Source organism: Budorcas taxicolor, chromosome 6 (genome assembly GCF_023091745.1).
Source record: "Budorcas taxicolor isolate Tak-1 chromosome 6, Takin1.1, whole genome shotgun sequence".
In the NCBI taxonomy this organism is placed as follows: domain Eukaryota; kingdom Metazoa; phylum Chordata; class Mammalia; order Artiodactyla; family Bovidae; genus Budorcas; species Budorcas taxicolor.
The window spans coordinates 23,335,147-23,356,812 of NC_068915.1; the positions used below are offsets into that span (position 1 = coordinate 23,335,147).

The 21,666-nt window shown below is 36.1% G+C and overlaps 1 protein-coding gene across 1 annotated transcript in view; it reads right to left on the reverse strand.

The window, feature by feature from the left end:
- Positions 1-21,666, reverse strand: part of BANK1 (B cell scaffold protein with ankyrin repeats 1) — a 320,309-nt gene that overhangs the window by 267,949 nt on the left and 30,694 nt on the right. Inside the window, exon 2 of the mRNA XM_052642209.1 lies at positions 10,370-10,768. Within this exon, the coding sequence (XP_052498169.1) occupies positions 10,370-10,768 (399 nt within the window). The remainder of the gene's footprint in view (positions 1-10,369; positions 10,769-21,666) is intronic.

Sequence of the window (21,666 nt, forward strand, 5' to 3'; positions counted from 1 at the left end):
CTATCAGTTTATTTTGCTTTTTATCCATCTCTTAGAATGTGCATACTTTGCTTTTGTTCATCTCTTAGAACCACAGATATCTATAGGAGATAACTCAGGATATTTAGCCAATAATCACACACACACACACACACACACACACACACACACACACAGATCTTTGTAAATAGTGTATCTGTCTGTGTATGTGTGTGTTGTACATATGCATGCCAGTTGACATCACGCCCCATTACTCCTAAATACTTCCTAACAGGGATGTTCTCTTGCATATCATCTCACAATTTAAAATTCAGAGAAATGAACAGTGTGCAATGCTACCTACTACCTGTGTGCTCGGTCACTCGGTTGTGTCTGACTCTTTGTGACACCATGTGACATCATGGACTGTAGCCGTCTAGGCTTCTCTGTCCATGGGATTTTACCAGGCAAAAATACTGGAGGGGGTTGCCAGTTCCTACTCCAGAGGGTCTTCCCAGCTCAGGAATCAAACCTGTGTCTCCTACATTGGCAGGTGTATTCTTCACCACCGAGTCACCTATCCTTTCTCCATTGTATGCTCTTTGCTCCTTACCAAAAATTAACTGTCCTATACATGTAGGTTTATTTCTGAGGTCTCAATTCTGTTTTATTGATCTGTGCCTATTTTGAGCCAGAACCACACTGACTTTATTATTAGAGCTTTGTAATATAGTTTGATGTCAGCCCGTGTAATATGTCTAGCTTTGTTTTTCTTTGTCAATATTGTTTGAACTATCTGTAATGTTTAGCAGTGCCATCCAAATTTTAGAATTATTTGTTCTAGTTCTGTGAAATATATCATATGGTACTTTGATAGGGATGGTAATCCATCTGTAGATTGCTTTGGGTAGTACACACATTTTTACAAAATTAATTGTTTCAATCTGTATGCAAAGAACATAGTTTCATATATTTATTCCTTAATTTCCTTCATTAGTGTCTTTTTTTTTTAAAAATTTAAAATCTTTAATTCTTACATGTGTTTCCAAACATGAACCCCCCTCCCACCTCCCTCCCCATAACATCTCTGTGGGTCATCCCCATGCACCAGCCCCAAGCATGCTGTATCCTGCGTCAGACATAGACTAGCGATTCAATTCTTACATGATAGTATACATGATAGAATGCCATTCTCCCATATCATCCCTCCCTCTCCCTCTCCCTCTGAGTCCAAAAGTCCGTTATACACAGCTGCGTCTTTTTTCCTGTCTTGCATACAGGGTCGTCATTGCCATCTTTCTAAATTCCATATATATGTGTTAGTATACTGTATTGGTGTTTTTCTTTCTGGCTTACTTCACTCTGTATAATCGGCTCCAGTTTCGTCCATCTCATCAGAACTGATTCAAAGGTATTCTTTTTAATGGCTGAGTAATACTCCATTGTGTATATGTACCACAGCTTTCTTATCCATTCATCTGCTGATGGACATCTAGGTTGTTTCCATGTCCTGGCTATTATAAACAGTGCTGCGATGAACATTGGGGTACATGTGTCTCTTTCAATTCTGGTTTCCTCGGTGTGTATGCCCAGCAGTGGGATTGCTGGGTCATAAGGGAGTTCTATTTGCAATTTTTTAAGGAATCTCCACACTGTTCTCCATAGTGGCTGTACTAGTTTGCATTCCCACCAACAGTGTAGGAGGGTTCCCTTTTCTCCACACCCTCTCCAGCATTTATTGCTTGCAGATTTTTGGATCGCAGCCATTCTGACTGGTGTGAAGTGGTACCTCATTGTGGTTTTGATTTGCATTTCTCTGATAATGAGTGATGTTGAGCATCTTTTCATGTGTCTGTTAGCCATCCGTATGTCTTCTTTGGAGAAATGTCTATTTAGTTCTTTGGCCCATTTTTTGATTGGGTGGTTTATTTTTCTGGAATTGAGCTGCATAAGTTGCTTGTATATTTTTGAGATTAGTTGTTTGTCAGTTGCTTCATTTGTTATTATTTTCTCCCATTCAGAAGGCTGTCTTTTCACCTTGCTTATATTTTCGTTTGTTGTGCAGAAGCTTTTAATTTTAATTAGATCCCATTTGTTTATTTTTGCTTTTATTTCCAGCATTCTGGGAGGTGGATCATAGAGGATCCTGCTGTGATTTATGTCTGAGAGTGTTTTGCCTATGTTCTCCTCTAGGAGTTTTATAGTTTCTGGTCTTACATTTAGATCTTTAATCCATTTTGAGTTTATTTTTGTGTGCGGTGTTAGAAAGTGATCTAGTTTCATTCTTTTACAAGTGGTTGACCAGTTTACAGTTTTCAGTGTACAGGTCTTTCACCTCCTTGGTTAAATTTAAAATATTGAGTATTTTATTCTTATGATGAAATTGTAAGTGGGATGGTTTTCTTAATTTTTCTTTCTGATATTTCTTTATTAGTGTATAGAAAAATCACAGATATATGTATGTTGATTTCATGTTTTGGAAATTTACCAAATTAAATAGTTAGTTCTAGCAGTTTTTTGGTGGACTTCTTAGGGTTTTCTACATACAGCATTGCTACTGTTACTGCTAAGTCGCTTCAGTCGTGTCTGACTCTGTGCGACCCCATAGATGGCAGCCCACTAGGGTCCTCTGTCTCTGGGATTCTCCAGGTAAGAACACTGGAGTGGGGTGCCATTGCCTTCTCCAATGCATGAAAGTGAAAAGCGAAAGTGAAGTCGCTCAGTCATGCTGACTCTTAGCGACCCCATGGACTGCAGCCTACCAGGCTCTTCTGTCCATGGGACTTTCCAGGCAAGAGTGCTGGAGTGGGGTGCCGTTGCCTTCTCCGACATACAGCATTATGTGATCAGCAAACAGTGACAGTTTTGCTTCTCCCTTTCTTATTTGAATAACTTTTCTTTTTCTTGCCTAAATCTGAGGCTAGAATTTCCAAAACTATGTTGAATAAAAGTGGCAAGAGAGGCATACTTATTTTGTTCCTCACCGTTGAGTGTGATGCTACTAAAAGTTTGTCATGTATGACCTTTATTATATTGAGGTATGATCTCTCTCAACCCACTTTGTTTAGAATTTTTATCATAAATATATTTTGAACTTTGTCAAACGGTTTTTCCGCACCTATCGAAATGATCATGTAAATTTTATCCTTCATTTTGTTAATGTAATGTGTCATGTTGGATAATTTAGATGTTGGACCAGACAGATATTGGACCATCTTTGCATTTCTGGAATAAATCCCTCTTGATCATGGTGTATCATCATTTTAGTGTATTGTTGGATTAATTTTGCTAATGTTTTGTTGATGATTTTTGTATCCATATTCATTAAGGATATTGGCCTGTAATTTTCTCTTTTTTTGTGGTGTCATTGTCTGGTTTTGGTGTCAGAGTAATGCTGGCTTTGTAAATTGTCTTTTGAACGTTCCCCTAAAAATTTTTAGAAGAGTTCAAAATGGATAGGTACTAAATCTTCTTTGAATGTTTTACAGAATTCATCAGTATTGGTGACTTTGGTGAAACATATTGCTCCTGGGCTTTTTTATATAGTTTCAACTTCCTTACTAATAATCAGTCTACTTAGATTTTCTATTTCCTTCTGATTTAGTCTTGAAAGATTGCATGTTTCTAGTAATTTATCCATTTCTTTTATGTTGTTCAATTTGTTGGCATATAACTGTGGTAGCCTCATGGATCATTTGTGGATCCTTTGTGGATCTTCTAACTTCTCTTTCATTTCTGATTTTATTTATATGTTATTTTTCTCTTTCCTGGTTAGTCTATCTAATATTTGTTGATTTTGCTTGTTATTTCAAAGAACTAGTTCTTAGTTTCATTGATATTTTCTATTGTTTTTGGTCTCTAATACATTTCTCTGATATTATTTTCTTCCTTCTACTAATTTTGGGTTTTATTTGCTATTTTTTCTGATTCCTTTTGTAAAGTTAGATTATTTATTGGGGATTCTTCTTGCTTCCTGATGTAGGCCTATATTGCTGTGGACTTCCTGCTTAGAAGCATTTTTGCTGCACCCCATTGATTTTTATATATTCTATTTATGTTTTTATTTATCTCTAGGAGACATGCCATAATCTCCTTTGATATCTTTGATGACCCATTGATTGTTCAATAGCATGTTGTTTATGCTCCAGGTTTTTGTGTGGTTTTTTTTTTTTCATTTTTTCTTATGATTGATTTCTAGTTTCCTACCATTATGATTGGAGAAGATGCTTGATATGATTTCATTCTACTTTAACTTATAGAAACTTTATGACCTAACATGTAATCTATTCTTGAGACTGCTCTATGTGCTCTTGAAAAAAATGTTTATTCTGATGCTTTTGAATGGAATGTTCAATATATATATCTACTAATATATATATCTTGCTGTGGCACAGCCCAACTGCCATAGCACAATGGTGGGCAGAGATAGCTCTGGCCTGGCTTCAAGGTTCAGCTGAGGCACAGGAGTAGGCGTGGCTCTCAGTAGGGTATGCCCACTGTGGTGACAGATTGGAGGGAGGATTTAAAAAATGGCAACTACCAGTGACAGCATTAGGAAGGTAGCCTGAGACCACCCCACACAAAAACGTCTCCTGCCAGTGTCTTAGTCTCTGGGGAGCATCTCAACTGGTTCCTGCCTCCCTGGCAGATGCTTCAGATGCTTCAAGATTAGTAAGTGGGTCCCCTCTCCTATGGACCATATGCTTTCCAATCTGGTATTTCTGCACTGGTTTTCATATCAAGTGTGTTGTGTGGGAGCCCTTTATAAGCAGGTTTCTATTTCCTACAGTTCTATAGTTTTCTTGGACATATTCCCTGTTGAGCCAACCGTATGGGTCTTTTACCCTTTGTTCTTCGTCCAGTTTTCAGGTCCCTTTCTTAGGGAACTATTTCAAATACAGTTGTATTAATAGATGTGCTTGATCCATGGGAAAAGGTAATTTAAGATTTTCCTACACTGCCACCTTTACTCTTTCAAATTTCAATTTTGTAATCTTGACAGAAATACCACAATAACCCCGTTCATCATTAACAAAGTGAAACTTGACTGCACCAGTAAACATTTATAAACTTAGAAACACAATTTGTATTCTTCTACGATTTTTTCCGATATTCAAAATGCTGAAATATTTTGGAAAGAAAGCAGCATTACATTTTTGAAACAGAAAATAATGAGGAGAAATTGTCAAAACAATTACAAAGAATATAATGAGAGTTATAAATAAGCAATAATAAAAATTTAATAGAATTAGAGATGAGCATATTTTCAAGTAGAAAAGATCTGAGACGAATTCATTAATAAAGCAGCTTTTCAATGAATCTTGAAGGATGGCTAGGATTTCAACCAAAAATATGGGGAAAGTTACTCCACATAAAGAAGGCAGCATAGGAGCAATGGTTTTAAGACAGAAATGGGAGACTGTGTTTCCAGAAATGGAAAGTGATGCAATTATCCTAGTGCACAGCACACACCGATACTAATGGTAATGACAGAAATGGCCTGAACATCTATGTTGCTACTGATGCTGCTGCTGCTGCTGCTGCTAAGTCACTTGAGTCGTGTCCGACCCTGTGTGACCCCATAACATGGCAGCCCACCAGGCTCCCCCGTCCCTGGGATTCTCCAGGCAAGAACACTGGAGTGGGTTGCCATTTCCTTCTCCAATGCATGAAAGTGAAAAGTGAAAGTGAAGTTGGTCTCGTGTCCAGCTGTTAGCGACCCCATGAACTGCAGCCCACCAGCCTCCTCCGTCCATGGGATTTTCCAGACCAGAGTACTGGAGTGGGGTGCCATTGCCTTCTCCAGAACATCTATGTTACTGCCATGCTTTTGAGGAGCTGGAAGGCCATGTAAAATGGATGGACTTCATCTGAAGGCCATGAGACCTCACTGACCAACAAATCAGAGCTTTTACAGCAATACATAGCTCAGATGAGGGGAAAGAAAAACATGCTTCTGTATGATTTATTTCAATGTATTGCGGCATTGTCATTTTTCCTGTTTTGTTTCTCCAACAACTTTACTGTTACATTGCTGTTCATAATTTAATGATTCCTATTTTACGTTATCAAAGTTAAATATCTGAAATCCTTGGTTTGGTAATATGAAAACAAATTAAAATGTTAAAGTTGTTCCTGAAAGTATTAGCAGCTCTACCATTACTATTACATGTACAATTCAACAATAAAGAAAGTATGATAAATATGAAATAAATATGAACATCATATTTTCATATAAATATAAAATATGATAAAATAAAAGTTAGAGAGAGCTGACTCAACTGTTGATAACAAGCCAGAATGCTTAAAAGATATAAGAAGAAAGAGAGAGGAAGGTGACCCAGTAGATGAGCTGGGATCACTGGAACTGGTACACTCTTTTAAGGGAAGGATTCATAAGCAGTAAAATACATAATGGTAACACTCAGAAAAGTTAGTTGATTTTATATAGATTTGAGATCAGATAATTCATATTATATATAAACTATGCTGTATGAAACCTATACATGTGAAAAGATTAGAAGAAGAAAACAAGGTGAAGATCCAAAAATAAACAAACAGAAGACAGAAAAGGGAAAATATATGGTCAAATTGGTTACACTACATACAGAAAGGTAGAAAACATACACAGGTTTGTATTATTCCCAGTTGGTGAATGAAGGAGACAGGAAATTATTTCTTCATTTGTTAAATAGAAATAAAACACTCACATTGCACATGAATTACTGCATATTTTTTCATAATTTTAACAATAAAATTTTCCAGAGTCTTGATTAATTATAAAATATCTTTCTCTTTCATTAAGTTTTATAAAATTTCCTCTGATTTGTCTTTCTTTTGTGAGTATATTACAACATGTAATTATTTCCAAGACTTTTTTGGCTTTTTTATTATTCTCTTTATCATATAATGTTCCTGAATAATAAGTTTCCTTTCTTCCTGTATAATTCTCTGTGGCACAGAAGGGGAATAGAAAAAGGACACTAAAATTGAATTCCACATCTTTCATACTAATTACCCGTTTTTTTAAAAAACAGACTTTATGTGTTCAACACAAATGGCAACAGATAACACAAAAATAATTTAGCACAACATTCAAGCGATTTACTAAAACAAATTATTATTGCATAGACCACAGCAATTAATGCCAATTTTTTCAAGTGACTCAGCCAACACATAAAGTTATTTTAGGCATGATTAGCCAATGCTTATCGATCTGTATTTTGATTGCATGCTTACAGTTTCAGACAAATTTACCTTTGAATTTTGTTTCACACAATATTATTATATTTACTATTTTTTAGGTACATCTAAGCTATTATACGGAGAAGGCAATGGCACCCCATTCCAGTACTCTTGCCTGGAAGATCCCATGGACAGAGGAGCCTGGAAGGCTGCAGTCCCTGGGGTCGCTGAGGGTCGGACACGACTGAGTGACTCCACTTTCACTTTTCACTTTCATGCATTGGAGAAGGAGAGATGGCAACCCACTCCAGTGTTCTTGCCTGGAGAATCCCAGGGACGGGGGAGCCTGGTGGGCTGCCATCTAGGTGGTCACACAGAGTTGGACACGACTGAAGTGACTTAGCAGAAAGCTATTATAGAATGGGACATGGAACAACAGACTGGTTCCAAATAGGAAAAGCAATACATCAAGGCTGTATACTGTCACCCTGCTTACTTAACTTATATGCAGAGCATATCATGAGAAATGCTGGGCTGCAAGAAGCACAAGCTGGAATCAAGATTGCCAGGAGAAATATCAATAATATCAGATATGCAGATGACACCACCCTTATGGCAGAAAGTGAAGAGGAGCTAAAAAGCCTCTTGATGAAAGTGAAAGAGGAGAGTGAAAAAGTTGGCTTAAAGCTCAACATTCAGAAAACTAAGATCATGGCATCTGGTCCCATCACTTCATGGCAAATAGATGGGGAAACAGTGGATGACTTTATTTCTTTTGGGCTCCAAAATCACTGCAGATGGTGACTGCAGCCATGAAATTAAAAGACGCTTACTCCTTGGAAGGAAAGTTATGGCCAACCTAGACAGCATGTTAAAAAGCAGAGACATTGTCAACAAAGGTCCATCTAGTCAAGGCTATGGTTTTTCCAGTAGTCATGAATGGATGCGAGAGTTCGACTATAAAGAAAGCTGAATGCCAAGAATTTATGTTTTTGAGCTGTGGTGTTGAGAGTCCCTTGGACTGCAAGGAGATTCAACCAGTCTATCCTGGAGGAGATCAGTCCTAGATGTTTATTGGAAGGACTGATGTTGAAGCTGAAACTCCAATACTTTGGCCACCTGATGCAAAGAGTTGACTCATTTAAAAAGACCCTGATGCTGGGAAAGATTGAGGGCAGGATGAGAAGGGGCAACAGAGGATGAGATGGTTGGATGGCATCACCGACTCAATGGACATGAATTTGGGTGAACTCCAGGAGTTGGTGATGGATAGGGAGGCCTGGCATGCTGCGGTTCATGGGGTCACAAAGAGTCTACAACTGAGCGACTGAACTCAACTGAAGCTATTATAAGAAATCAGTGTAAAAACTGAATATGGGAAGGTGAGAGCTAACAATGTCTTCAAAAATAGTCCTGTGTTGTCCATAAGCTATAAGATTATTTCCTATCAAATATCAATGGGAATACAATTTGAAAATATAGCCACTCAACGGTACTCTTCATAAAACAAAACAAATAAACAACAATGAGGTATGCCCAAGTATTTTTACATAATAGTGATATCATAATATAAGTGGCCAATACAACTTGAATTCTTCAAGGAAGTGAAAATAATGGGTGTGGAAAACCACTCAAAATTTTGTCCCAATTTTTAGTGTTCCTCTGTATCAGAGGAGACAATGAGCATAAACTTACCTGTATCTTATGTTCTTATGTGTATTTTACCGTAATAAATATTTTATCATTTCCAATTGCAACATTTTTCCTTTTCAACTAAAAATACTAAAGATACTTGGGAAATAGTAAACAAAAATAAAAAGTGACAGATTATTAGATATTAGAGGACTGCCAGTTTGAAAATAATAGCGTAGGGTCAACATTTCCCCCTTTTTATTGCTGCAAATCATCCCAAAACATAGAGAATGAGAAACAATTATGCAAATGTCCTATTCACTGAAAATAGCAAACAGTGATCTCTTAGACCTCCAGGTCAATAGAATGGTTCCAAAATCAGATTTCAAAAAGAGCTAATAAACATAGCTTTCTCTAAGTCTAGAGGTCATGCCTTTCTATATTGTAGACATGATGCAATAGTTTCAGGTAGAAGTGGTTTGGTTCCAAAAAGCAGAAAAGGTGAGGCTAAATGAAGAACTATACAGAAAAGACAAATCTGTAGAAAGCAGTCTATGTCTGTGAAAACAAAGTAAAGTCTTTCATTGTGGGGGTGGGGAAGAACAAACAACAAAACCCATATTCTCTATGTCCATTGGCTAGACCAAGAAAAACTCACTTTGCTCAGTGATACAAAAGAAAACCTAGACACATGGTCCAGCACAGGATCCGTAGGAAGGTAACTATGAGAGAAAGAGCAAACCAGCACATAAAGAATCACATACTAAAATCTCATTGCCATAAAAGTAGAAAGTTGTGACCAAGCATTTTTCCATGAATTTTTGAAATGTAATAAATTATGATCACCGTTTTGAAACAATTATACAGTGGAGAAATCAAGATGTTAAGAAGAAGATAAGAACAAGAAATTCATTGCAAACTTCCTGTGTTCAATCAAAGGTTAAAATGAAAGAAGTAAAGCAATATAAAAATGAAGAAAAAATTTGAAATAATACAAGGGAAGAGAGAGTACAGAAAATATAAGAACGTAGCAAAGACTGAAATGATGAATACAAGTTAAGTATTAATAAACTGATATTAATAATCAAAGAGAATTAGAAACTGTATATTAAGATAAAATAAATCAAACACACATATAAAAGGAATCTCTGAAAAAGAAAATCATAATAATAAGATAGAGCAAACATTTAAAGACAGAAGCCAAGAAATTATGCCTGAAATAAGAAGAATATTGAATCTATGTCTTGCGGAAAAGAGCCCCCTCCCCCCAAAAAAAAGAAAAAGGAAAACTAAAAGAAAAACTAATATATAACCTAGCATTTGTTCTACAAAGTATAATCTCCTGCAAGCTGCCCTAAGGAATATGTTTATAAACCATTTTTTGAACCACTGCCAAACATTGTCTGGAATAAAGCTAAAATTAAGAATCTTCATGAATTTTGAGGACATATAATACACTGTTAAATAAAGTTGGATTTCCTTTTTTTTTTTTTCGTTAGTTCCACTGTCAAATATTCATTGGTTCAAAAAAACCTTTCAAAGTTTTAATTAAAAAAATTAAAAAAGAAAAACAAATATGATTTGGCAACGCTACCTCCAAATATGATACTCTCAATTACAGAGATGTATTCTTCAGGCCCCTGCTCCGTTGAGATCTCCCATCTGCTTCTAGAGATATTTAATAATTTGTAGAGTTGATCTGAACTCTTCATCCCACACAGCAGAGTGACCACACTTTCTGGTGAAAAAAGTATGTTTTTCAGAAATTGACCTTTCTTTGGAGATAGGTTTTCAAGCAGGCTATTTGATAATATCAAAAGTTTACACTTGTAGGAGCTTAAATTCATCAATTCCAAATCCCGAAGAGAGCAATTCTCCAAGCAATATAAAAGGGTTGCTTCCATTTTCACAACATGTGAGAAAACTTCGCTCAAGTACAGAGCCCATTCCTCAGCATCTCCTTCATATATCATGATGATGTCTTTTGCATTTTCTGGAAAAGAGAAAATAATGTATTAATTTTCTTATATTGACAGGCTAAAAACTGATTATATTATCAGTTCTTGAAGAATTAAACGTACTTCTTATGGAATATGTTAATTTGCTTACGTGTGTGCATGCAAAGTCGCTTCAGTCGTGTCCAACTCTTTGCGACCCTATGGACCACAGCCCACCAGGCTTCTCTGTCTACGGGATTCTCCAGGCAAGAATACTAGAGTGAGTTGCCATGCCCTCCTCCAGGGGATCTTCCCAACCCTGGGTTTAAACCTGCTTCTCTTAATTTCCTGCATTGTCAGGCAGGTTCTTTACCACTAGTGCCACCTGGGAAGCCCTTAATTTGTTTACACCAGAGACCAATAATATAATTTGTAGTATCCCCAAAGTAACCCTATGGGATTAAAATAATTCTTCAGATGCAACACAGAGTTCATGCTTTATGCAAGTGTACACTGTACTCCTGGCACAAGTGTGAATCTAGAAAGCTCAACTGAAGTAAATGAGAGGCCTTGAGATAGAATGAAAAGACTGTTCTGAGGGATTAGGGATGCTGGGCTACCAAGCATGGCTCTACCAGTAACCGTGTAATTTTAACTAGATTTACCTACTTAATTCCTTTCAGTCATTGTTTCTTCACCAACTAAATGAAGGTTTGTTTTTTTTTAAAAATAAGCCCTACCTCATGAATCAGATTATTCTGAGAAGAAATAAGAGAATATATGTTGGAGGACTTGAAAATACTTCTTCCATGTAAAGATGGGTACATCAAGGCAGATTATAGAATTTCCATGCCCAGAAAACTAATAAAATAAAAAAATAAAAAATTCAATAATAAAAAACAAAGGGAGTATTATGTCAGAAACCAAAAAGTTAATGTTGATGAAATAAATCGGAGGTTCTAGGGAGGCAATGCTAGCCCTTATCTATCTCCTACCCTAAAACCAGAACTGATGGGAAAACTTATAAACCACCAAACTGGCAGGGTGGTCATGAATCTCTTCCCTAATTGGAAACTCGTCAGGGACGTCTGCAGAAGCAAGAAAGGCTGAATCCTGAAGAAGTCAGGACTCAAGGTGAGGCAGCGAAGCCAGCCAAATTGTACAGGAAATCAAGAGCATCCCTGAGCACTGGGAGGGGTCCTGCAGAAAGGGTCTCATTAGAGACTATAATCCACCACCTCCAATGTGAGTCACACTGACAGATCTTCCTTCTCTTTTCTCTCACGCCCTAACAACTGACTGGAATGCAGACATTCTCTCTCAAACTATAGCTTGCATGGAAAAATAAAAAGTGGCCAGTAGGGAAGAGAACTTAAGGATAATTTACCCAGACAATCTTAAGCAAATACAAAGTCTAAAATGAGCTAAGAGAATCATGAGCAAGATGAAAGGATTAGCAATACGAACTCATAGTTATTGAAAGAGATGATGGCAACAACATGAACAATAATAATATGATCATCATAATAATGAAAGCAGCACAACAGGAAAAAACTAGGAGAAATGATAAGCAGGGAAGAAAAACACAAGAAAAGTTCTTCAGAGTATTAAAAAATTAATTAAATAAAACCTAAGGTCAAAATGATTTGATTTGATATTTTTAAAAGAATCATTTGAACGGGTATAATAAATAGATAAAAAGATCAAAAGCCAAAAGCAGTACCATTGCTCAGATAATAAATCAGAAAAAGCACTGACTAGATTAGACATAGATAATATTTTATCTCTGGCCTCAAAGTAAAGCTTTAAATTTTCATAGTAAACACAAAAAGAGAGAACAAAATTAAAGAACTGATGAAAAATCTGATATATATGGATAAGAGCCAAAAAAGGAAAACATTGAATATAAAGATACTCCAAAAACCTGAAATAGAAGAGAACAAAGGACATATTAAAAAATTTAAATATAGTTTTAAAATCTTTAAAATATGGAAGAAAAAGAAACCAGTTTCATGGAAAAATTATTAGAGGAAACATATCGTGATTAAATTTCTCTTGGTTTAATGATTATTATAAAACCTCTTTATATATCCAGGAAAGAAAAGCAAGTCATCCAGGAGGAGAAAAATATCAGGTTGATATATTTTTTACAGAGCAGTTTCAAGGCCACATTATGATAAATTATAAGACAGCTCTTACAAAAATATTTTATAGTATCTTCATACTGTAGAATATTGTACAGCAATAAAAGTGAATCACTGCTAACATGAATGGATGAATCCAAAGACCTAATGTTGAATGAAAGAAAAAACAAGTATATACTGAATGACAGTGTTTATATGAAGTTAAAAAACAGAAAAAAAGAAACCCACCATGATACAGATCAAAACATTTGAGGTAGGATTAATGAATGGAAGCAGATAAGAGGGAACATGCTGGGGTTGTGAAAATGTTCTATATCTTGATCTGAGTGGTTGTTACACAAAGTACACTTACATAAAAATCTATTCATCTATATATCTTAGACTGGAAATGTAAGTTATATTACAATAAAAAAGTAAATTAAAATACCAAGAGAAAAAGAGTTTCAGGACGGCAGCTGTTTAAGAGGCATAGGGACTTATAATAGAAGAATGGAGGATTTCAGGAGGGAGATCCAAAGAAAATAAAACAATTGTAAGATTGTATCATGTATTTGAAAATTTGAGGAAAAATGCTAATGGTTTGAAAATTCTGATTGGACATTTTGAAAAAATTAAAGATAGATATATTACAATCTTTTACCTGCAAACTACAAAAGAAAGTAAAATTAATAGCAGAAAAGCAGAGCAAAACAAAACAAAAAAGAAAGCAGGATCATTATGTACTATTTGGATTAATAGTATAAATGTGCATATAATCATTGTTATGAACTGAATATTTTTGTCCTCCCCCTACAGTCATATATTGAAACAATAGTCCTTAGTGTGATGGAATTAGAAGGTGGACCAATAGGAGGTGATGAGGTCATGAGAATGGAGCCCTCATGAATGAAATTAGAACACTTATAAAGGAGGTTCCAGGGAGCTCCCTTGCCCCTCGTGCCCTGTGAGACCACAGAAAGACACCAGCAATCTGTAACCCAGCAGAGGGACCTCACCAGGATTTGACCTGCTGGTGCTCTGACTTTGGACTTCTAGCTCACAGAACTATGAGAAATAAATGTTCGCTGTTCATGCCACCATGTCTATGGTATTCTATTAAAGCAGCCTAAAATGGACTAAACAATCATAATAATGTAAAATATGTCTAATGGTTTAGCTTCAAGTTGTGATTTAAATACACTGGGGAATAAGGAAAGACTCTTAAAGGCTAATAGATTGAAATCCTTATCTAGCATATTATTGGAAAAAAATAGGTAATAGAATTAGTAAACTAAGAAATAATAGAGGAAACATGAAATAGAGTAACAATAGAATTTGGAAGACTGACAGAGGTTCTTAAGGTTCCTAGGAGGGGATGAGACTCAAAGGATTAGATCTGATATACAGAGTGCCTGAAGAACTATGGATGGAGGTTCGTGGCATTGTATAGGAAGCAGTGAGCAAGAGCATCCCCAAGAAAAAGAAATGCAAAAGGGCAAAATGGTAGTCTGAGGAGGCCTTACAAATAGCTGAGAAAAGAAGAGAAGCTAAAGGCAAAGGAGAAAAGGAAAGATATACCCATTTGAATGCAGAGTTCTAAAGAATAGCAAAGAGAGACAAGAAAGCCTTCCTCAGTGATCAATGCAAACAAATAGAGGAAAACAATAGAATGGGAAAGACTAGAGATCTCTTCAAGAAAATTAGAGATACCAAGGGAACCAAGGGAACATTTCATGCAAAGATGGGCATATAAAGGACAGAAATGGTATGGACCCAACAGAAACAGAAGATATTAAGAAGAGGTGGCAAGAATACACAGAAGAACTGTACAAAAAAGATCTTCACAATCCAGATAAAGACGATGGTGTGATCACTCACCTAGAGCCAGACATTCTGGAATATGAAGTCAAGTGGGCCTTAGGAAGCATCACTACGAACAAAGCTAGTGGAGGTGATGGAATTCCAGTTGAGCTATTTCAAATCCTAAAAGATGATGCTGTGAAAGTACTGCACTCAATAAGCCAGCAAATCTGAAAAATTCAGCAGTGGCCACAGGACTGGAAAAGGTCAGTTTTCATTCCAATCCCAAAGAAAGGCAATGCCAAGAATGTTCAAATTACTGCATAACTGCACTCATCTCACACACTAGCAAAGTAATGCTCAAAATTTTCCAAGCCAGGCTTCAACAGTACAAGAACCGTGAACTTGCAGATACTCAAGCTGGATTTAGAAAAGGCAGATGAACCAGAGATCAAATTGCCAAAATCCATTGGATCACTGAAAAAGCAAGAGAGTTTCTGAAAAACGGGGACTTCTGCTTTATTGACTACGCCAAAGCCTTTGACTGTGTGGATCACAATGAACTGTGAAAAATTCTTAAAGAGATGGGAATACCAGACCACCTCACAACTGAGCAACTTCACTTTCACTTTTCTCTTTCATGCATTGGAGAAATGGCAACACACTCCAGTGTTCTTGCCTGGAGAATCCCAGGGATGGGGGAGCCTGTTGGGCTGCCGCCTACGGGGTCACACAGAGTCGGACACGACTGAAGCGACTTCTTCTACTTCTTCTTCTCTTTGCAGGATAAGAAGCAACTGGGAGAACAGGACATGGAACAACAGACTGGTTCCAAATAGGGAAAGGAGTATGTCAAGTCTGTATGTTGTCACCCTGCTTATTTAACTTCTATGCAAAGTACATCATGAGAAATGCTGGGTTGGATGAGGCACAAGCTGGAATCAACATTTCCGAGAGAAATATCAATAACTTCAGATATGCAGATGACACCACCCTTATGGCAGAAAGCAAAGAAGAACAAAAGAGCCTCTTGATGAAAGTGAATGAAGAAAGAGAAAAAGTTGGCCTAAAACACAACATTCAAAATATGAAGATCATGGCATCGGATCCCATCACTTCATGGCAAACAGATGGGGAAATAGTGGAAACAGTAACAGACTTTATTTTGAGGGGCTCCAAAATCACTGCAGATGGTGACTGTAGCCATTAAATTAAAGACGCTTGCTCCTTGGAAAAAAAGCTGTGAGCAACCTAGGCAGCATATTAAAAAGCAGAGACATTGCTGACCAAGGTTCATCTAGTCAAAGCTATGGTTTTTCCAGTAGTTATGTATGGATGTGAGAGTTGAAACATAAAGAAAGCTGAGCACTGAAGAATTGATGCTTTTGAACTCTGGTGCTGGAGAAGACTCTTAAAAGTCCCTTGGACTGTAAGAAGATCCAACCAGTCAATCCTAAAGGAAATCAGTCTTGAATATTCATGGGAAGAACTGATGCTAAAGCTGAAACTCCAATACTTTGGCCACCTGATGCAAAGAACTGACTCACTGGAAAAGACCCTGATGCTGGGAAAGATTGAAGGCAGGAGGAGAAGGGGACGACAGAGGAAGAGATGGTTGGATGGCATCACCAACTAGATGGACATGAGTTTGAGCAAGCTCTGGGAGTTGGTGATGGACAGGGAAGCATGGCATGCTGCAGCCCACGGGGTCGCAAAGAGTCGGACATGACTGAGTGGCTGCACTGTACTGAATAAGGAGGGGATTAAATTGTTTCTGGCAAGGGGAAGAGCAAAGAATTGCTGGTTTTTATTAGAGATATTTTATCATTATTCAATATTCAAATGTAACTATAGTCAAAATTTAAATAAAGAAGAAAATCCAGCCAGCAAATAGAACAAAAGTAAGCAAAATGGAAATGTAAGAACTTTGGAAAAAGAACACATGGTAACTTGAATACATGTACATATAGGTCAAAGACTAAGTATCATAAGGATTAGGATAGCACTGCAGAATGCAAAGGTTAAAAATCTTGATGAGATAGAAGTGACCATAGAATGGAAAAAGTGAGCATTTGAGGAGATGAACGTATAAAGTATTAACGTCATCTTTCATAGAATTCAGTCATTTAATACTAATTTGAATATAAAGTGACTCAATTATTTCACTATTTTTTGTAACTTCAGTTTTCTTAATAGTAAATGACATTGACAGTGTTCTGAGTAAAAAACATTATCTGATAATTAATGTTCTTTGATTTTACTTTATATTACTTCATGTCATTTAAAATTATTTTATTTAAAAATAGCATATAGATTATGTTCTCACTTTTAAGTATTCCTGCCCATCTAACTCAAAATGCAGCATAATTCTATTGGCTGTGAGCAACCCACAGTTGTACATGAGAGGTAAATTTTGAGAGACATATGACTTCTTTTATGTTACTCTTCCATATCACTAATATTTTTGTAGTAAAATTGTATTTCTTTATAAAACAATGCAATGATTTTTAAAAATTAGTTTGTTAAGATATTAAGTACAAAGAACAAAACACCAAAACTGCTGTATTCCATAAATATTTTTCCCCCTCTGGATATAATATGCATTTTCTACACCATTGAAATTACAATTAATAACACAATGACTTTGAGAATTATTGTGTCTTTATTGATTTATCTATGTCTTTCCTCATGATATAAATAGCATCTCCAAGGAAGATGCTGCCTCATTCAATTCACAGATTCCTACACAAAGCATAGCATAATTTCTTGAACAGATATTCAACAAATGTATGTAAATATATTTTAAAATACATTTATATCACAGAATGAGAAAAAAAACATCTGGCAGAAAACATATGGGAATCATACACAAGTTCTATATGAATCATCAGCATAATTTTGCTTTTCTCTATGTAGTGTTTCACCCAGCCTCGATGCTAAATAAATATTTATTAAACAAACACAAACATAGTGTTATAATTCAGCATTTCTATATTTGAGGAACAGTAAGGGAAGAATTTTCCTATCTTACACATAGCCAGAGAAAGTTGCTATTTAGTTCTGGAATAATTAGAGTAAAAATAAAACTAATAACAAATTATCAAGCACTTAGTATAAACTAGGACTCTTGCTGTTTTACATATGTTATTTCACTTAATCTTCTAAATTTACCCTATTTAATATTATTCTTATCTTATTTTACAGATGAGAAAACTAAATTCGAGTTTGGAATTAGGATTCCAGCACAGGCGGTCTGACTCTACAGTCTGCACTTTTAACCTCTAATAGCAGAGGACACAATAATTATTTAAAAGGTTAAAATAGATTCTCTGTAGTGCAATGAGCTAGATTAGTGTCTATTAAGCAGATTGTGAGTTAAAATCAAATATGGAAAGTATGTGAAATTCACTGGGAGCCTGGTTTCCTATTAAAGAAAAAAGAGGAAATAAACCAACACTACAGGAGTATGGATGTCTGTGAAGAATGTACATAACTTCTTTCCTGACTAAAACTTAGGTCACTGAAATTATAGATCACGCTATAAGGATGTATTAGAGCACAGAATGAATATTGCCCCATTACATGGTTGGATATCACACTACCATAGGGAGATAACCATAGAAAATCAATTCTAGAGACAATCATAACCGATCTTTCAAAATTTCCCAGGGAAATTAGACAGGAAGTTTCTCTCAACACTTAGAGGCCATTTTTTTCTTAAGCTAAAATTGTGCCTTCCTTTAAAATTTATATTTGACTTATACTTAGTAACCTCTGTTTGCCAATTTTCAGAAACTAAGAATAGCATTAAATCCCTCTCTTTCCTATGGATTTCATTATTTCAGGCTTTTACTCTTTAATTTTATCAAATATTATTTATTGAGATGTTTCATGAACCAGTTATGTTTCTAAGCATTTAACATGCATTACTTCATTTACTATTCATAAAACTGTATGGAGTTGGCCTTGTTATTTTTGTTTTACTGTTGATCACATTGATTAACTTGTCATGGCTGGAAGATAGTAAATGGTCTTTAAGTTATCTTCCAATCTTTTTGTATAAAATTGTGTTGAGTCAAAATACAAAAGTTAATTAAAAGGCCTTTCACAGCCATGACTTTCTTTTTCCTTATTCTAGAAAAAAGCCTATCCTTGAGTAACAATTGAATTGCAGACTCAACAACAGTTCTCTATGATTTCTCAAGAGGAGCCTACTAGCCTTGAAATGAACTTTGTTTTATGCACTTGAACTATATCAAACCTAAATCATTATTCTGCCCATTTAAAGAGAGTTATTGTTATTAATGTTGGCCAAATTTTATAGGCTGTGAAATGAAACCATAAAGGATGAACCTGAAATATAGAAACACAGAATGTTCATTCCTGTAAAGTGTCACCAAGATAAAGGGAAAGTGCTACTTACTAAAGAAGCAATTATGGTCTGCAAATAAATTATTTAAAATGTAAATCTCAGGTCTAGCAACATAAAGTAAATGCCAGCTTATACTACAATGGTAGGAACAAAATAGACTTAAATTTATTATAAAGTGTTCCTTAAGATTCCATAATGATGCCTTTTTTATTTCTCTTACAAAATACTGAACACATCTTTAAGTCTGAAGAAAATTTGTAGTAATAATTGATATTGATAATTGCTTTTGCTATGAGATTAAATTAGACTACATATTGCCAAAAGGAAGAGACTCATCATGAATCTAAATATTTCCTATTATATATGCACAGCTTCAAATGGCAGATTTTCCTCTTTTTGAGTAAGATCTCATCTCTTACCCATGTTTGTGTATAATGGAGAAAGACTGAATGATGCATCTTTTCAATATTATAGTTTCCTAACTGTAACCAAAGTGCAGAAGAAAACAAAAGATATACAAAGAAATAACTTAGAGCCATCATGCACTTATTAGAGATAACATGAACATTAATCTTGATCTAATCATACAAAAATTTATATATCATTATTCAAATTATATAGGTAACTGAACTGGTCTTATACTCTAATTTGTACTCTAGTACAACAGGGGAACAAAACTAAGGATTTTCCAAAGGCAGTAAGGTAGCAAAATACACTATCACTCATATTTCTCCTCCACAAAAGTTGGTTAATTTTACTTATTAATAGTGGCCTAAAGCTTCCCTAGTGGCTCAGAGGGTGAAGCGTTTGTATGCAATGTAGGAGACCTGGGTTCAATCCCTGGGTTGGGAAGATCCCCTGGAGAAGGAAGTGGCAGCCCACTCTAGTATTCTTGCCTGGAAAATCCCATGGACCCACGGAGTCAGGTAGGCTACCATCTATGGGGTCGCAAAGAGTCGGACAGGACTGAGCAACTTCACTTTGACTTTCAAAAGTACCAGGCATTTTCTGTGTATTTCTGTGTAGCATCCCACACCTTCCTGGCCCAGGAGCTTCAGGCTGATGTTCAGTTGTTAACCACACTGACCACTTGCAACCTCTACTGTGCCTCAAGACTTCCTCTGCATCTGAGAGAGCTTCTGTGTGCCCGCTCAGCAGCTTGGAAGAGTTAGAGCACAGAGGGCTGGGGGCAACCCTCAGTAAACGAGGGATGTAAGTCAGTGTGTAAATAGGTCAGCTTCCCCATCCTTCAGTGCAACAGTTCTTAGGTTTGTTCTACACAGTAATGAGAAGGTTCCCAGTGATACTGAATTAGGCTTGCCCATCACATTATTCTGCTTATTAATATAAACAGGATTTGCTTTTCTCCCTTTCTTGTCTCACATTCCCAATTCTCTTACTAGTGCTTCACGGGCTAATCTTTAAACTACTTGCTCTCATGCCCATTTCTTAGCATCTTCTTCAGGAGAAACCTCTATAAACATAGTTGTTAATTTAGTTTTTCTTTTCAAATACAGCAAGGTACCAACATATCACTTTAAGATAATACTTTTCAGCATGGGGAGGAACAGCTACCACCAAAAAATGCAGAACCATCCCCTTTCTTTTTCCTTTTAAGATGCAAATAAATGCTTTTATGCTTCACAGAACAACCTTGAAAGAGAAATTTTTCTGTAAGGAAAGCATGGTGTTAATTGTTCTAGGATTATTTTGCGAAGACCTCCTATCCCCTCATATATAAACTGCAAATCTCATTCAACTCCCATCTCTATCACTCTTTATTGCTAATGCAAATTCCTAAGAGTTTATTTAAAATTATAAACATAAAAGGTACTAGATCTGTGAGGTTTTAAAATGTTTCAAACTTACTCAGTAAAAATTGATGGAATCCTATTTCTGCAATGTCCATATCCCTTCCCTCCTTTTATTGCCATTACTCTCTAGATGACTGAATTGGACAACATCGACCATGAGACAGCCCATTATTTGATATTCCTTTAAGAAAAGAATACTGTGATCAAATAAAATATGATATACTGCAAATTTTAAGATGAATTCTGATTCCAGAGAATTGGACTCACCTAAAACAAAACACATTATCAGAATCAATTAAATATGGGAGTAGTATCAGCTCATACAATATCTTCGGTGTTTCTCATTTCTCCAACTCACACTTAAAAATGAGTTCCTTAGGACCTGAATATTTTTTGTGATCTCTGAGGACTGAGTCCTTCCCTATGGATTTCATCACCCAGGCTCCCAAGCCCACTCCAATGGAACACCAGAAGGGGAAAGAGAGGAACGATAGGGTTATTTATTGGTCCTGTCACTCACTCCCCCATTCTAATTTTGGCAGAGCTGTTTTTTCTTCTATGATTCTTCTGTGATTTCAATTTTCATGCATCTCTTGCAACCATCTTTTCTCCACTTCCCTCACTGGCCTAGTGAAAGATTTGTTCTTAGTCTTCAAACGGTTCACTAACCCTCTTTGGGTTCTTCATCCTGCACATCATAATAAATTTTTTCAGTTGAATTATTTGACAGTGGCATCTGTTTCTTGCTGGGATCCTAATAAATACAGGTATCAGGGGTGGTCCAGGAAATAGACTCTATAAAATGGATTTTAGAATTGGGTTGATCTCAATAATTGTGGAGAACA